The sequence below is a fragment of the Ovis canadensis genome, chromosome 3 (genome assembly GCF_042477335.2).
Source record: "Ovis canadensis isolate MfBH-ARS-UI-01 breed Bighorn chromosome 3, ARS-UI_OviCan_v2, whole genome shotgun sequence".
Lineage (NCBI taxonomy): Eukaryota > Metazoa > Chordata > Mammalia > Artiodactyla > Bovidae > Ovis > Ovis canadensis.
In genome coordinates this window covers 8,830,615-8,848,364 of record NC_091247.1, presented here as the reverse complement: position 1 = coordinate 8,848,364, position 17,750 = coordinate 8,830,615, and the positions used below count along the sequence as shown (strand labels likewise).

General features: G+C 42.9%; 1 protein-coding gene across 2 annotated transcripts in view; it reads left to right on the top strand.

Moving 5' to 3' along the window:
• GARNL3 (GTPase activating Rap/RanGAP domain like 3) overlaps nt 1-17,750 on the top strand; it is a 165,717-nt gene that overhangs the window by 75,509 nt on the left and 72,458 nt on the right. For both annotated transcript variants that reach the window (XM_069580126.1, XM_069580125.1), the window contains exons 4-5: nt 2,884-2,958; nt 16,377-16,476. In XM_069580126.1, coding sequence (XP_069436227.1) covers nt 2,884-2,958; nt 16,377-16,476 — 175 coding nt within the window. The remainder of the gene's footprint in view (nt 1-2,883; nt 2,959-16,376; nt 16,477-17,750) is intronic.

The window sequence follows — 17,750 nt, the reverse complement described above, 5'->3', positions numbered from 1 at the left end:
CCGAGAATAAAGGTCAGAACAAAGGTGTCGCTCTCTTTTTTAAAAAAAAAAAAAGTATTTATTTATCTGGCTATGTTGGGCCTTAGCTGCAGCACATGGGATCTTCATTGCAGCATGCGGAATCTTTCTTTGTGGCATATGGGCTTCTCTGTCTAGTTTTGGCCCTTGGATTCCTGGGTGCGCAGATCTGTACTTTGCAGCACCTGGGCTTAGTTGCCTCGCAGCATGTGGGATCTTAGTTCCCCAAGCAGGGATCAGACCTGAGTCTTCTGCATTGGAAGGTAGATTCTTAACCACTGGACCACCAGGGAAACCCCCAGACCTCTCTCTGGGCAAATTAAATTCTTTACTACAAAGCCTCTATTGCCCATTTTCAGTTTATCAACAGTGTAATGATCAGATGACATCAAAGCTAAACATTTACATAAATCTTCATGTTTGTTTTTAAAGTTATTTTGCAGGATATAGGTTAGGTATAAAAACTGTACCTTATTATGGACATTCCATGGAGGATGGTTAAGCAGGGTAGAGGTCAGGGGAGAACAGACTTCTGGAATCTGACTGCCTGTGTTCACATTGCCTGCCTGCTGCTGCTGCTAAGTCACTTCAGTCGTGTCCGACTCTGTGCGACCCCGGAGATGGCAGCCCACCAGGCTCCCCCGTCCCTGGGATTCTCCAGGCAAGAATACTGGAGTGGGTTGCCATTTCCTTCTCCAATGCATGAAAGTGAAAAGCGAAAGTGAAGTCGTTCAGTCATGTCCGACTCCTAGCAACCCCATGGACTGCAGCCCACCAGGCTCCTCTGTCCATGGGATTTGCCAGGCAAGAGTACTGGAGTACCACAGACTAAATGTAATCTTGCCTAGTTATTTTAACCTTCCTCTGCCTCAGCTTCCTCACTCACAAATGAGAATAATGACAGAATCTACTTTGTATTGTTTTATGAGACTCAAATATTAAGGCCAGAGGAATATATGGTACATAGAAGCTCTCAGTAAATAGTATATTCTATTATTTTTGTATTTATCATGGGGAAAGTTTATCAGTCATTTTCAAACAGGTTTCCTTGAAGATAAGTGAAAATTTTCCACGTATTTTCACATCTTCATGTCTCTTAAATACAAGTTAGAATATGAGATAATCATTCTTAAGAAACCTTGTATCTTTTCACTGAGTGAGTCTTGCATTAGAGTGGTGAGAAGTGCCCCTCTGGGCAAGCATGTTCTAATGGGTCTGGGATATGGAAATCGTTGGCAGATCTTTGTTGCAAAGTTGTGGGCAGATTTTAAAAGTTGAAAAAAAGACATGTCATTCTCCCAAGTTGCTACTGAGAAATTCAGACAATTTAGGAGAAAGTAAGTTAAATCTTGAGTCAGTGATTTGTGGACTGATGCCCAAGGCCTGATTTCCTCTTAACTCCTGGGCTTCCCCTATGACTCAGTGGTAAAGAATCTGCCTGCAATGCAGGAGACACAGGAGACGCAGGTTCTAGCCTTAGTTGGGGAAAATCCCCTGGAGGAGGGCATGGCAACCCACTCCAGTATCCTTGCCTGGAGAAAATCCCATGGACCGAGAAGTCTGATGGGATACAGTCCATGGGGTCACAAAGAATAGGACAGGACTGAAGCGACTGAACACAAGCACGTCTCTTTCTGGCTTCGAGCTCCTTGAATGAAGACTAATAGCTAGAATCATGTTCAGTTCAGTTCAGTTGCTCAGTCATGTCCGATTCTTTGCGACCCCATGAATCGCAGCACGCCAGGCCTCCCTGTCCATCACCATCTACCGGAGTTCACTCAGACTCATGTCCATTGAGTCCATGATGCCATCCAGCCATCTCATCCTCGGTCATCCCCTTCTTCTCCTGCCCCCAATCCCTCCCAGCATCAGAGTCTTTTCCAATGAGTCAACTCTTTACGTGAGGTGGCCAAAGTACTGGAGCTTCAGCTTTAGCATCATTCCTTCCAAAGAAATCCCAGGGCTGATCAGAATGCACTGGTTGGATCTCCTTGCAGTCCAAGGGACTCTCAAGAGTCTTCTCCAACACCACAGTTCAAAAGCATCAATTCTTTGGTGCTCAGCCTTCTTCACAGTCCAACTCTCACATCCATACATGACCACAGGAAAACCCATAGCCTTGACTAGACTGACCTTAGTCGGCAAAGTAATGTCTCTGCTTTTGAATATACTATCCAGGTTGGTCATAACTTTTCTTCCAAGGAGTAAGCGTCTTTTAATTTCATGGCTGCAGTCACCATCTGCAGTGATGGTGAAGTCTGACACTGTTTCCGCTGTTTCCTCATCTATTTCCCATGAAGTAATGGGACCAGATGCCATGATCTTCATTTTCTGAATCACGTTTCTGGAGCTAAAATACAGTCTGCCTGCCTTGGAAAGGGCTAATTGGCCTTTTGGAAACTGTTTGAAACTGAATGAAGCATAAGAGCTGTCTGTGATGTTAGTAGAGCCTTGAGTTTCTGCCAGCCATTAATTGTTTTTTAGGCTTTCCTGTGAAGGCAGATGAACTTGAGACTTGGCTTTCGGTTTTGCCATCTGTGAGCTGCACTTGTCTGCCTATGATGCTTATTAAGGTTGATTTTCAGGGAGCGTCCTTTCAGTGCTTTTCCATGTTGGAATATGTTCAAACTTAGATTTGATGCTCTTACTGTCCACTCTCGTGGGCTAGGTGTTCCTCACTCTTCAGCTTCCTAAAGACTATGGGGCCACCTGTGTGAGAACGTGACTGACAGTTTCCAAGAGACCGTCAGTTACCAGATTGGGCCCTCCAGCTCTCGCTGGATCTGACTTACTTCTAGGCAGATACAGACAGATGGAAGGGGCGTTGCAAGCAGCTTCCTAACTGAGTCCTCTTTTGTTCCCCAGCTTATTTCCAGTGATGCCGATGGAGCCATCCAAAGGGCCGGAAGGTTTCGAGTGGAAAACGGCTCTTCAGATGAGGTAAGGAGGCCTGTACATCACTGAGCACCTGATCATGGCACCTGAGATATGGCCGTGAGCAGCCTGTGATCCTCATTTCCACAGAAGACCTGCCTGAGGGGAGCCCGGGAAGGGTCAGTAGGGCTCTCCAGAGCTTTGCTGGAAGGGAAAGTACCATCATTCTTTATATGGAAGGTGTTATTAATAGGGTGAGGGTACCCTTTGAAAGATCAGTAATAAAGCCAGGGAGACACAGGAAGATGGTCTGCCAGAATGGGGCCAAAGACAAATTCACATAATCCTTTGTGAATGGTCCCCAGAACCCCAGCTCTTCCCCTTTCCTGGACTGGTCCGCTTGGCACTGCCACGTGAGCAATGTCGAGGTCCAGGAGAGAGGCAAAAATGACTGTGATTACAAAGTGTCATCTTTATTCAGAGGACAGCAGGAAAGGAGACCATCCCTGTCTGCCACTGCCTGGGCCCTAGCCCTCTTCCTGGGCTCTGCTGGTCATCCGTGCCATAGGCCACAGGGCCTTGCCTCACTGGCCTTTCTCTGTTAAAACTTCCATTGCCGAACTCCCCTGGTGGTCCAGTAAAGAATCCACCCGCCAATACTAGAGACCCGGGTTCCATCCCTGGCCTGGGAAGATCCCACATGCCTAGGAGCAACTAAGTCCATGTGCCACAACTACTTGAGACCACCTGTGCTCTGCAACAAGAGAAGCCACTTCAATGAGAAGCCTGTGCAGAGCCATGAAGAGTGGCCCCTGCTTGCCGCAGCTAGAGAAAGCCCGCGTTCAGCAACAAAGACCCAACGCAGCCGAAAACAATTAAATCTTCCACTGTCTGCTCCGTCCCTAAGTGCCTACCCCCAGAACTGCAGAGTGCTAAGCCCCCCAGCTTTTTATTCTTTGCTACCTTTCTGAGAGGTAGCCCACTGCAGTGTTTCGGCAGCCCCAGCTTTGGCATCAGGCAGGCCTGGGTTCACATGCCAGCTCCCCCATCTCCTAGTTGTGTGACCCTAGGCGAGTAACCAGCCTTTCTGAGCCCAGATTCTTCATGTGGGGGAAGGAAACAGTCTTGGGATTGTTGAGAGGATTCGGCGAGCTGAGCTTGTAAAGCCATTAGCACTCTGCCCAAGAGTTCGGTGAGTGAGAGCTATAGTAGTAATCATGGTTGTTGTCGATCCCATAAATAGTGCTGGGTGGCCAGCCTTGCCCTCCTGACTGCCTCCTTAATCATGTTTTTGGTGATGGGCTGTGAATTTAACTTGAAAGTCACAGCATTCAGGAAGTTGTTGCTCATCTTCACTTTTGCCTTATCTTAGCAAAGCCCTTCACCCAGATGTGGTACCTTGCCTTTGCTGGGAGGCAGAAGGGGTAGTCCCCACTTGGACTGAACCTCCAAGTAGCTGCCCACATACTTCTTGTCCAGAATGATGTCAGTTGACCTGCAGAGAAGAAAGAACTCCCAGGGAAATTTGCTTCTGAAGCTTGGAAACAGCCATCGCCTGGTGGTCCTGCTCATGAGACAAGACAAGCCACCAAGGGTGTCCCAGGAGCTAAGTCGGGAGAAGAAGCATCAAGTGCTCTTTATCCAGTGCTCAGAAATCTAGTGGCCACCACACCGAGTATCTACTTGGAGAACTTAAGTCCCAGAAACCCCACAGCACATCTTTCTGCTTCCAACATTTTACAGAACTTCAGCCCAGCCTGAAATGAACAAACTGCACTGGCTTGCCCCGTCAGACATACACACATCTTTGGCCTCTGCCGAGACCAGTGTCTAGAGGAAATCCATACCTCCCCAGACGTGTGGTCCTAAGATCGCCACATACTTTGGTTATCAAACACTCCTCACTTGGCCCTGTCTCTTGGCCATGCCTCACACTAGAGGACAAGGTCAGGGACTGGAACTCACCTATGGTGGATCATGGGCAGCAGTAGTTCTAGAGTCAGGCTGCTTGGGTTCAAATCCTGCCGCACAATTCACCAGTAGTACAGCCTTGGGTGGTTCACTTAACATCCTTGAAACCGTTTGGTGGAGTTACTGATTTAATAAATCCTTGTCGTCTGTTGTGTTTAAAACATAGTCCCGTCTCGGATTGCTTCTGTGGGAAGTACGATACCAAGGCTTAGCTATCGTCTTACGTTTTGTTTCCATCAAAGCCATGAGCATGAGTGCTCTGTTGGAGCCCCTTGGCTGGTTTTATATGACCGCAGGCCAGCCTTCCTGTAATTTGCAGCTCCATCCTGTATCACCTGGGTGGTTTAAAAAGTCTCAAGCTGGTCTTCAGTTAAAAGCACTGGACAGTGCTAGCACCCTGCCTGATAAAATATCATGGAGGAACCTGAGACTCAGGTTCTGAGTTTGTTAAAGCAGTTAGTGCTTTAAAAGCCTCAGTACAGCTGTCTGAAGTTTTTCAATCTGGTGAACAAATTACAAGCAATTTCACTATTGAGTCATTTTCCTCTTATTATTACAATTTAAGAGTTCTCGATACAGTATGGATACTAGGCCTTTATCATATATAAGATTTGCCAAAATTTCCTCTCATTCTGTAGGTTGTCTTTTCACTCTCTTGATTGTGTCCTTTGAAACATAAAAGTGTCTTAATTTGATAACATCTAGTTCATCTATTTTTTGTATTGTTGCTTGTGCTTTTCGTGTTGTATCTAAGAAACCATTGCCTATTCTAAGGTTTTTGTGGTCACTTTTTATAGTTTGCTCTTCCCTTCAGTTAATGTCAAATTTGTTTTTTATTTCTTTAAACATAGTATAATGGTTTTATTATCTATGGCTGATAATTCCCATATGAGGTTTTTGATGACCCTCTGTCTGTTAGATTTTTCTCCTGGCATACGCTCATGGTGTACTATTTCTCTTTGTGCTTGGCTGCCTAATTGTGTGCTGTTTGTTGTTCTTGAAGATGACTTTTTAGGAATAATGGAAGGCATAGGATGAGTTGCTCCTTGGTAGGGCGTGTGATACTGCAATTCATTAATAAGAAATATATCATTTGGTCCTTGAACTTCTTCCTGGCACAGAGCTCCTGAAACCCTTGGGATTTTCTAGTGAGGATGATCATGATGTCTTTAGGAAACCCCCTAAGTTTCCTAAGGATAGGGGCTGGTCACTAGAGGAATAAGCCACGTGATTAGAGGGCTAGAACTTTCAGTTCAACCCCAACCTTCTAGGAGGGGAGAGGGGCTAGAGATTGAGCTGAATCACCAATGGCTAATAATTTAATCAGTTGTGCCTATGTGACACAGCCTCCATAAAACCCCAAAAGGACAGGATTTGGAGAGCTTGTGGATGCATGAACACATGGAGATTCCAGAAGAGGTGCAAGCTCAGAGAGCATGGACGCTCCACACCTGCCGCCACATCCACATACCTTGTCCTATGCATCTCTTCCATCTGGCGGCTCCTGAGTTATATTCTTTTATAATAAACCAGCAATCTAGGTAGTAAAGTGTTTCCCTGAGGTCTGTGCTCTAGCAAATTAATCAAACCCAAGGGGAGAGTCACCTTCAACCTACAGCCAGTTAATCCGAAGCACAGGTGACAACCGGGATCTGCAGTTTGCATCTGAAGTTCCAGATAAGAAGCAGTCTTGTGGGACTGATCCCTTAACCTGCGGGATCCAACCCCATCTCTAGGCAGACAGTGTCAGAATTGAGTTGAATTACAACTGGTAAAGAATCCGCCTGCAATGCGGGAGACTTGGGTTCGATCCCTGGGTTGAGAAGATCCCCTGGAAAAGGGAAAGGCTACCCACTCCAGTTTTCTGGTCTGGAGAATTCCATGGACTTATGTATAGCCCATGGGTTTGCAAAGAGTCAGACACAACTGAGCAACTTTCACTTTCACAAAGAACCCAGGCCATGTGGGGAAAAACCGCATATTAGAATCGCTCTCAGAATCAGAGGAAGCGTTTGGTTTTGCTTTTGCCAGACACCTTGAAACTAAATTCCCAGCTCGAGACTTTTAAGCCACTCAAGTAATACAGAATGGAGCTGCGGGTTTACATGAAGCCTGGCTTGTGGTCTCAGCACCCCAGAGACACTCCACTCAGCACAGTGGCAGCCTTGCTTGAAGTCTTTGGGAAAGAGGTGGTCCTTTCTGGTTCACTCTTTTTTAAAAAATGGTTCTTTTTAAAAATATGTATTTGTTTATTTGGCTGCATCCCCCAAGACTTGCTCTCCACTGCTGTCGACTCCATCACAGACTCTTGGCAGATCAGCACAGTCTATGGACCATACCTTCCTGCTCCAGAGTTCATCTAAGCCCATCCCCAACCCAAGGCATGAATCCCTGTGACAGCTTTGTGAACAGTCAACTCATCTGTCCCTGCCTGAATATATACTATCTCCAGGAATGGAAACTTGATCTCTCCTTGATAGGTTTTTGTTCTCTTTGGATACCAACCAGTTCTGACACCAACTAAGTTGAGCCTCCTACAGTTCAATTCAATTCTAACTCTGACAACCCAGAGCTAGCATCAGACTTCATGGGTTTCAGGCTCAGTTCCACCGGCTGCCCTCACTTCAGACACCGGTGTCAAGTATTGGGTCCCCACACATCCATCTGACTTGGCTACTAAGTCAGAGGTTCCCATAACGCCCCTCCTCATGTTCAATAATTCACTGAAGTGACTCTCAGAACTCAGGGAAGCACTTTACTTACCATGCCCATTCATTAGAAAGGATACAACTTGGGAACAGCCAAACAGGAGAGATTCAGAGGGCAGGGGATGGGGGTTGGGGCATAGAGCTCCTGTCCCTCTTTGGGTCCACCATCGTCCCAGCGCCTTGATGTCACACCAGCCCAGAAACTCACTTAGGTGGGGTTGATTAAATCATTAGCCATTGTCGATTAACTCGATCTCCAGCCCCTCTCCCCTCCCCAAAGGTTGTGGTTCAGACGGTAAAGCGTCTGTCTACAATGCAGGAGACCTGGGTTCGAGCCCTGGGTTGGGAAGATCCCCTGGAGAAGGAAATGGCAATCCACTCCAGTACTGTTGCCTGGAAAATCCCATGGACAGAGGAGCCTGGTTCGCTACAGTTAATGGGGTCGCAAAGAGTTGGACGTGACTGAGCAACTTCACTTCACTTCACTTCCAGCCCCTCTCCCCTCCCCAAAGGTTGCAGGGTAGGGCTGGAAGTTCCAAGCTTCTGATCAAGCTTGGTCTTTCGAGCCGCCAGCCCCTCCTGAAGCTGCTGAGGGCCCACCAAAAGTTGCCTCATCTGGACAAAAGATGCCGCTGTCACGTTTATTACTCAGGAAGTTCCAAGGGCTTTGGGAGCTCTGTGCCAGGAACCAAAGACCAAATATATATTTCCCATTGCACCACAACTCTAAATTCATTCTGTTTTTCGGCATCTCTCATTGCTAGAAAGTTCTTTCTATTGAACAGCGTCCATCCGTCTATATTTTCCACTCTGAGTTTCTATTTATGGTTTCTGGAGCCTGTAGTGTAAGGCTGAGCCTTCCTCCACATGACAGGCTTTCCAGCATTCCAGGACATCTGCTGTTTTCTCCTAAGATGTGGACTCAGTTCCACTTATCATCACCCTTGCCGCTGCTCCTTGACGCATGAGAGGAGCATGTTAATAGATCTTTTAGGTGGAAGTGCTCAGGAATGAACAGCTAGCTCCGGGCTCGCCCCACACCGCCACGGAGGCCAACTCCTCCTCTTCCTTGCTATGCACACGCTCCTCTTTTCACAAAGCCTGAGGACTCATTGGACACCTACACTATACTAACCCCACCCCCACCCCTACCCCAGTCTTTTCCATGTGTGCTGTTATTTCTCTGTGAGACAACTTCATGGTGCAGTGGAGACATATTGGAGTCAAACAAACCTGGGTTCAGACCTCAGCTCCACCACTTACCAGATAAGGATTCAAGGTTGCTGAGCCTCCATCTCCTGCTGGATAAAAAAAAAGAGAGAGAGAATTGCTACTTTAGAGCACCTGGCCTTCTCCACCATGTACTTGTGCAATTTGTGTTTGTACCTAAGTGCAGGATTTTACAGTTGTCCAGGCTGAATTTAATCTTATTCATGTGTCCCATAATTGCTAATTGTCAAATTTGTTTTTTTGACATCTTGATCTGTCATCTGTTAGCCAATAGGCTAACCTCCCTGAGAATCTTGTGTTACCTTCAGATGTGCTTATCCTGCCATCTGCGTACTCATTCAGGTTATTAATTAAAATGAATTTGACCCTCAGGTAGATCACTGGAGACCTCCCTTACAGCTCACTTGTGTGTAGCAATTAGTATATGATGAATCAGGGGGACAGCCTTTCAGCTTTTTACAGCTATCTTCCTTAGCACAGGAATGGTTCTCTTACGTACTGCTGTTGTTTTAGTCACTAAGTCGTGTCAGACTCTTTTGGGACCCTGTGGACTTCAGCTTACCAGGCTCCTCTGTCCATGGGATTACATACTGTTGGGGGACATGTAAATGAGTACAATCCTTTGGGAAGGCAATTAGTAATTATTAAAGATACATATACTGAAACTTCCCTGGTGGTCCAGTGATTAAAACTCTGCACTGCCAATGCAGTGGGTGTGAACTGGATCCCTGGTTGGGGAATTGGGATCCCACATGCCATGCAGCATGGCCAAAATATAAAAGAAAAGAAAAAGAAAAAATTCATATGCCATCTGGTCAGCAGTTCTGCTGCTAGGATGTGCATTGAAGCATTGTTTTAAAATGGGAAAGAAATAACCAGGAAACAACCTCAGTAGAGGAGTGATTTTGAAAATCATGATACATTTATACAATGGAATGCTTAGTAGCTGTTAGAATGAGGTAGTGGTAAATGTAATACCATAGGAAAATGTTTACCATACAGTGCTAGACTTAAAGGCAAACTCCAGAATGGTTTGTTTGATATCATCCGATTTCCTTAAAAACAAACAAAAAAGGTAAACATGCTTGCTAATATGCAAGAAAATTTCCAAAGGGACACCTTAGAATTTAATAGTAATTGCTTCTGGAGTGGAAATGGGAGGTCAGGGAAGAAGTTAGAGGACCTTAACTTTTTACTTTAGGCCCTTTTATGTTTACATAGGTTTTACATCTATACTCAACTGAAGTGTTTAATTTTTTTTAAAAAGCTATGTAGTTGTTAAAAAGAACAAGGTAGATCTGTAGGTACTGACAGGAATCTAAGATTTTTTCTTAGGGAAAAAAGTTTCAGTGTAGTATCTATAATACTGCCCCATTTATGAAAGCAGATTATGTGTGTCTGTGTACATATGTATGTATGTGAGTGTATGCGCATATGTATAAACACATTTTTGTAAATGCATAAAAAGACCTGAAACTATCCAAACCAATCTGATGACACAGTTATTATAGGGAAAGAAAGTAGATTAGGACATGGGGGTTGGGAGAAAGAAAGGATTTTAATTTCATGTGATTTCACTTTCTTCAACCAACTTATATTTATATTTGCAGGTCGACATTTTTAAATTTATTATTTTAAAGATCCACCTTTTTATTGCCAGTGTTCTTTTGCAATTTAGTCTAGAAAGTGAGGGAAAGTCAGTTTTAAAACATTCGCTCATTAATTAAACTCACTCTAGAAAGGACTCTGAAAAATGACGGGCATCATATGAAACTATGGCTCTCATTTGTAGTTGGAGTGCTTGTGTTATGTGGACTCCCTGCTTAAAGTCAAATATTAGAGAGCATTCAGATAAAACGGGGTATTACACATGGATTTTGATTAAGTTCTCCTCACAGTATCTTGGCCATATACAGTCATCGTCCTTCACATCCCACAAGTATATGTGGTTAAAGAAAACAAAACAAGGAACACAACAAGGAGCTTTTGTGAGCTTTGGAATCTAATGCAGAAATGATTCAGTCTCAAGACTCATTCAACCCTGTGGAGGTGTTCAGGCAAGTCTGCAGTATAGAAGAATTTGAGTTAATTACTCCACAATACCTTCTAGCAAATGATTATCTAAAAAGGGATACAATTAGTATGGGTATTTGCAATGTTAAAGTTTAGCTGTCTGATAAATGTATTCATCAGAATATTTCCTCCTAACTTTCTTTTTGATTGATATCAAGTAAATAATGTTTCATTGTCACCTTGAAGTGCTGTAGGATTTTCTGTATCTTTGGAATCTTCTCTAAAATTTAGGTCATACTTAAAATAGTTAAAATTTATTGTAAAACTAAAACAACAGTTGGATACTACTACACCCATTCGAGGCGGTAATGGCAAAGAATATGCCTGCCAGTGCAGGAGACATAAGAGACGTGGGTTTGATCCCTGGGTTGGGAACATCCCCTGGAGGAAAGCATGGCAACCCGCTCCAGTATTCTTGCCTGGGGAATCCATGGACAGAGGAGCCTGGCAAGCTACAGTTCGTAGAGTCACAAAGAGTCAGACATGACTGAAGCAACGTAGCAGGCACACATGCACACCCACTCTAAAACCACTAAAATTTAAAGCACTGAACTGCTCAGAGTTGATCAGAGAATGTGGAACAACTGGAACTCTTCTATTTATTGCTAATTGTGTAAATTGGTGCCTTCCTCTTGGAGACTGTTGATAATACCTACTCAAACTGAATGTCTGTATCCTCTGGGTCCCAGGATGTACACCCAACAGAAAAGAGAGTCCACTGTGGCTTTATTCTTTTCTGTGTGTGACTTTTATTTATTTTTTAATTTGGCCACACCATGTGGCATGTAGGATCTTTAGTTCCCTGACCAGGGATCAAACCTGTGGCCCCTGTACTGGAAGCACAGAGTCCTAACCACTAGACCACCAGGGAAGTCCCTATCATGACTTTATTCTTAATTACCAAAAACTGGAAAACATTCATATGTCCATCAACTGGAAAGTGAATACATGAATTTTGGAGTTCATACGTGGACTGCTGTGTAGCAGTGAGGTAAGAATGAGCTACTGCTTCACGGATAAAGTGAATGTCACATACATAAGGTCTCAGAACAAAGGACCTGACTCAAATGAATACAGATGATATGATTTCATTTCCATGAAGTTCAAGAGTAAGTAAAACAAGTCTATGGTGATAAAAGTCACAATAGTGCTTACCTTTCAGAGTGTGATTGAGTGTTGACTGGGAAAATGCATGAAGGAACCTTCTAGGATACTGAAAAGGTTCTCTGTCTTGATCAGGTAGTTACAAAAGGTATATGTGCATGCGTGCTCATTTGCTTCTGTCCTGTCCAACTCTTTGAGACCCCATGTACTGTAGCCCACCAGACTCCCCTGTCCATGAGATTTTCCAGGCAAGGATACTGGAGTGGGTTGCCATGCCCTCCTCCAGGGGATCTTCCTGACCCAGAAATTAGATCCACATCTCTTGCATCTCCTGCATTGGCAGGCAATTTCTTTACCACTAATGCCAACTTCAAAGCCCACAAGGATATGTGTGTGTGTGTGTATATATATATACATATATATATACGTACACACACATATATAGACTGCTGTTGCTAAGTCACTTCAGTCGTGTCCGACTCTGTGCGACCCCATAGACGGACGCCCACCAGGCTCCCCCATCCCTGGGATTCTCCAGGCAAGAGTACTGGAGTGGGGTGCCATTGCCTTCTGCGAGATATATATATATATATATATATGTGTGTGTATATATATATATATATATATTTGAAAATCGTTTCACTCTACACTAAAGAGTTGTGCACTTTCCTGTCTATTGCTGCTGCTTATCAGGTATTGGAACTGGTTTTCAGAGTCTTTTTTCTGGGATCCTGAGCAGAGGGATTTTTTGGTTTTCTGCTTAGCCTCCATTTCTTTTGTCAGTTCCTGCATGTTTTCTTGTCTTTACACCTCATAATATGTGCTTTTAACAAGGGACAGGAAGTGTCTTGCTCTGTGAGACTCACAACTTTTTGGGTGTTGGGTTTTTCCCCAGTTTAGTTTAGTATTCTGTGAAGATGAAAGTTAAATAGGTATCTTTTTGATCATTAAAAAAAGAACACATGATTGACAGTTTGTACTCAATAGAGGTTTGGGGTATGACACCGGCCAGAGTCCCATCTCTCACTCCCAGGAGCATGCTGCCTCTTGCCTCACCTGCATTATTCCACTCCGCTGGTGCCAACACTCAGAGCGCTAGGAGGCAAGTCTGCAGATTCAGGGCTGCAGAAGGTCTAGAGTTGGAGGACATTTTCTACCTTCTGCCTTTGAACCCCCTTCTCAGAATAATATTTGTTTTATGCTTGAAACAAGATACATGGAATTACAAAGGAAAACAGTTGTATTGAAATAGTTATCAAAATTACTTTTAAACCTAATTTATAATACTGTAATATACATGCTTTTCAATGAATACATTAACAAATTCAGCAGCAGATCTCATAACTGTTGTAATTTTGAGCAGGGAATGGCATCAACAGTATTTTGAGATATCTGCACTCACTGGGATGAGTTCTGAAAGTATCTGTGATTTTTCCTTTTTTTTTTGTTTTTTGGTGACATGGTTATCAAGCAGAAGGTTATCCTTCTACTTTTATTTTTTGCATATGTTCATTATTGAATGAAATGCTGAATTTTAGTTGAAAGCTAGGGAAAAGAAAGATTTTTTTTTTTCCCCAACCAAGTTCATGCTCCCTCTGGGTTCTGTTAGAACCCTTGGTATAGAGCATTGATTCTCAATGCCCATAAGAAATCACTGGGGGTGCTGAAGAAGCTCTCTGAGCCATGCAAGTGTTGGAGGTTCCAGAGGCTTAAGTGTCCTGGTGACTGAAGAGTCTCCTATCCAGGGCCTTGGAACCATGACACCATACACTGTGGGTCTGACGGTGTAAGGCCAGTTGCCTTAGCTGGACCCCACCGATGTCTGGTCAGATGATGCCTGAGGCTGGCTGCTAGACTCAGGTGATGTCATAGCTGCCTGCTACATGGTGGCGCAGTGAAGAGAGCTGTGGACCAGGAGCACTGCCTGTGGTTTAGGGTTATAAAACGAATAACTGTTGACAATGAATCAGCCAGAGATTCTATGAGGAACAAAATCCAATTATATGCTCTTCTCGAATCACACCAGAAGGTCAAAACTGAGAGGCAACATTTTGGGCAGGTGATCAACATTACTGTCACCAATGAGAAACAGATGGACATCCTGAAATCTGATCCGCTGAGAAGGACAATCCTTGCTTATGTTGTAGTCCAACCAAGCACGCATCACCTGAATCTAATCATAGAGAAACATCATACAAACCCCAAATGAGGAGTGCTTTATTTAAAAAAAAAAGAAAAATAAGAGGTATGTGTATGCTGCATTCTTCAGAAATGTCAGTGTCATAAATGACAAAGAAAACCTATGGAAAAGTTCCAGATTAAAGGAGTCTAAAGAGACGTGACCATCAAATGAAAGTGCTTCAAGCAACATTGTTGAGTCAATTGACAAAACTGGAGTACAGATGGTAGATTAAAGGATTATATCAAGGCTACATTTACAATTGTTGATAAAGCCGTATCGTGGGTTATGTAAAAAGATATTCTTCTTGGGAAATACACATTGCGGTATTTAAGAATAAAGGGCTATTATTTATGCAACTGTCTTAAATGATTCAGAAGAAGTATGTGTGTGTGTGTGTGTGTGTGTAGAGGGAGAGAAAGTAGTGAACAAGTGGGTAATTGGGTAAAATGTTAGCAGTAGGTAAATCTGGTAAAGGGCAGACAGATGCTTTTTGCACTCTTCTTATTCTTGCAGTTTTTATGTAAGTTTAAAATTATTGCCAAATAGAAAGTTATATACATGGGTGTGGATGTGTGTGTGTGCTCAGTTATGCCTGATTTTTTGCAACCCCATGAAATATAGCCTACTAGGCTCCCCTGTCTATGGAATTTTCCAGGCAAGAATACTGGAGTAGGTTGCCATTTCCTACTCCAGGGGATATTTCCTACCCAGAGATCAAACCCACATCTCTTGTGTCTCCTACATTAGCAAGTGTATTCTTTGCCAACTGGCACACCTCGGTGTAAAGATATATATATATGTATATATGTATATATATATATATGTGAAATTTTAGCCTACTTTTTACCCCTTGATAGATTAAAAAGGCAAAACATTAAATAAAGCATGCAGAAGATTATGTAATGGTTAAGATTTTTAAAAAGAAAAATTCTGACATTGGATTTGATTTCTGTTTCAGCTCCACTGCTTATTATCTCTGCCACCTTAGGCAACATACTTAGCCTCTCTAAGCCTCAATTTCCTTGTCTGAAAGTAGGGGGCTAAAATCAACTCTGTTTCATGAGTTGGTGGAGACACTATGGAGGTGATGTACGTAAAGTGATGTACGTGGGCTAGGACCTGGCATGTAGAGCTCTTTTCCGTGAATATCAGTATTTCCAGAACAGTGAGCAAGATAGAAAGCATCCTGACTTACATTATAAAGTAATGTAACCCTGAAGGCATGCCAGAAATACATACAGAAAAGAAAACTATAGATTCATCTAATAATATGATGCATAGCCATTTAAAAAAATGTAGCAGTAACTGTATCAGAAGAATACCTAGAAGGGTGTATTCCAGAAATCTAAGAATGATTCAGTATCAGAAGAGCCATTAGGGTAATTCATTACATTACTGTGATTTTCCCATTTAACCTATTTGCTCAATCATTGCCCCAAAAAAGCTTTTAATAAAATTCAATATCCATTTCTCAGAAAAGACTCTTTATAAACTTGGAATTGAAGGGAACTTCTTCTGCATGATAAAGAACGTACCACTGACCACAAATGTCTAGTAAATCTCTAGAGACATGTCAGAATGAGAAAAGAATCTGCCAGTAGTCTGGCACATGGTGCAACAGAGATGTCAGTGGAGTTTCAAACTGTACATTCAGTATGATTCCATTTTGGTAAGAAAATGTTGGGAAAAAATTAGAAGGAACTATATCAAGTCAATCATAATGATTATTTTTGGACAAATTATTCAGATTATTCACTATGTTTATCCACATTTTACATATCAATTGAGTTACTTGTGATAATTTTTTAAAATGTTACAAAAAATATGAACACAGATAAGATGCCAGGATGTTTTCCAGGTGAAATGTGCCTGTTTCAGGGATAACAATCAGAAGGGCCTGCCTCTAGGGGGCACCAGCTTCCAGATATCCTGGAAGCTTCGTACCAGAAAGGAAAAAAACTTTCAATTCAAGTTATATTTAAGTTAGAAGTCGCCTAGCTCACTGGTTCACCTGGTGTTTTTTCCTCCACCCCAAGGACTTCCAGAAAATTTATATGATGTGGGTTTAGACTGGGTGTCTTTTCTAATAAGAACATGTGGTTACAGCCCTGTTTGTAAGCTTTTAACAGTGACTTTTCTGCTTCTTTGGCATCTGGTTCATTGCTACCTTGCCTACTTTCTAAGTCTCTTAATGACATAACTTTGTTCCATTACAGAACGCAACTGCTCTGCCAGGTACTTGGCGAAGGACAGACGTGCACTTAGAGAACCCAGAATACCACACCAGATGGTATTTCAAGTATTTTTTAGGACAAGGTAATTATGCCATTCCAGTGGTTGGGAAGAAAGGATATTCAGAATGAAAATTAGTGTCAGTGTAATTTCTGGTACCCTGTATATGTGAAACTTATTGGATTAGAGGATACTGAGGTTAGGGCACTTCATTTCAAGGTCAGTTGTAACCTCTATAGATTTGAAGATTCGATTCAGAGTCTCAGCCCTAGCAGATTTTCTCAGTTTTAAATTTGTTACTTATATTTTTAATTTTTTAATTTAAGTTTTTGCCAGTTGTTTTTGTCCCTGGGGAGTTACAGAGGATTAAGTAGTCTGAATAAGTGATTTGCAAGATGAGAAAAATTTGCAGGGCACAAGCAACTTCAGACTTAACAAGGCCTGTCCTCAGTTTGCAGTGGGTCTTGAACACTTGATTCAAGGTAATGAGGAGAGAAACGATTTGCTGAGCTCCAGGGCCAGTACAGAACAGAGAGGCATTATGCTATAGGTTCTGGGGACCAGGGTTTCTTTGTTACCTGCCATGTGCCAGGCACTGTGCTCTGGCAAAGGTAGTTATAATCCCTGCCCTCAGGACTACAGACTGATTCCTGGGGCTGGTATTATCCATATAGAACCCTATACCAGTTACTCCCACTTCTCTGAGTCTTAATTTCCTTATCTTTAAAGCAAGGATGTTACTAGTATATATATATGCCTAGGAGATTTGAACAGAAGTGTCAGTGAGGCACAGTAAGCCTGGTGCCTGGCACATACCAAGAACTCTGTCATGAATAGTGGTGTACATTTTGACATGAAGGACTCATGTGATCATACATGGAAAGATGAAAACAGGAGCATGGTTAGCAACAGATGGTAGTGAGAATGGAAGAGTCATCACTATGGCAGGATTAGAAATGAGTTGAAGAAATTGCTTATCAGGCTAACTCATTAATTTATTTTTATTGATTTGTTTGTAGAAGGTGTGATACTTGAGCTATTTAATTGGACCTAAATGATATCTTTTTAAAAATCAGACACTGTATTATTCTAAGTTCATTTATTTGGCAAAACATATTTCTTTATAAAGAAAGAAATGGAGGGAAAGTTGCTATCTTCCCAATTACTTGAAAGCCTTTGCCTGGAGTGGTGAGAACTTCTGAGAAAAGTGGTGCCATCAGTTTGGGTGCCTTCAGTTGCCTCAGCTGGCTTAAATTTCAAGGGAGAGAACAGAGACCAGGGGTAGGGCAGGCTCTGGGGTTGCTGGAGTCAGAGGCTCAGTGATGTCTTCTGTGCTGGCCCTCCTCAGAGCGACAAGA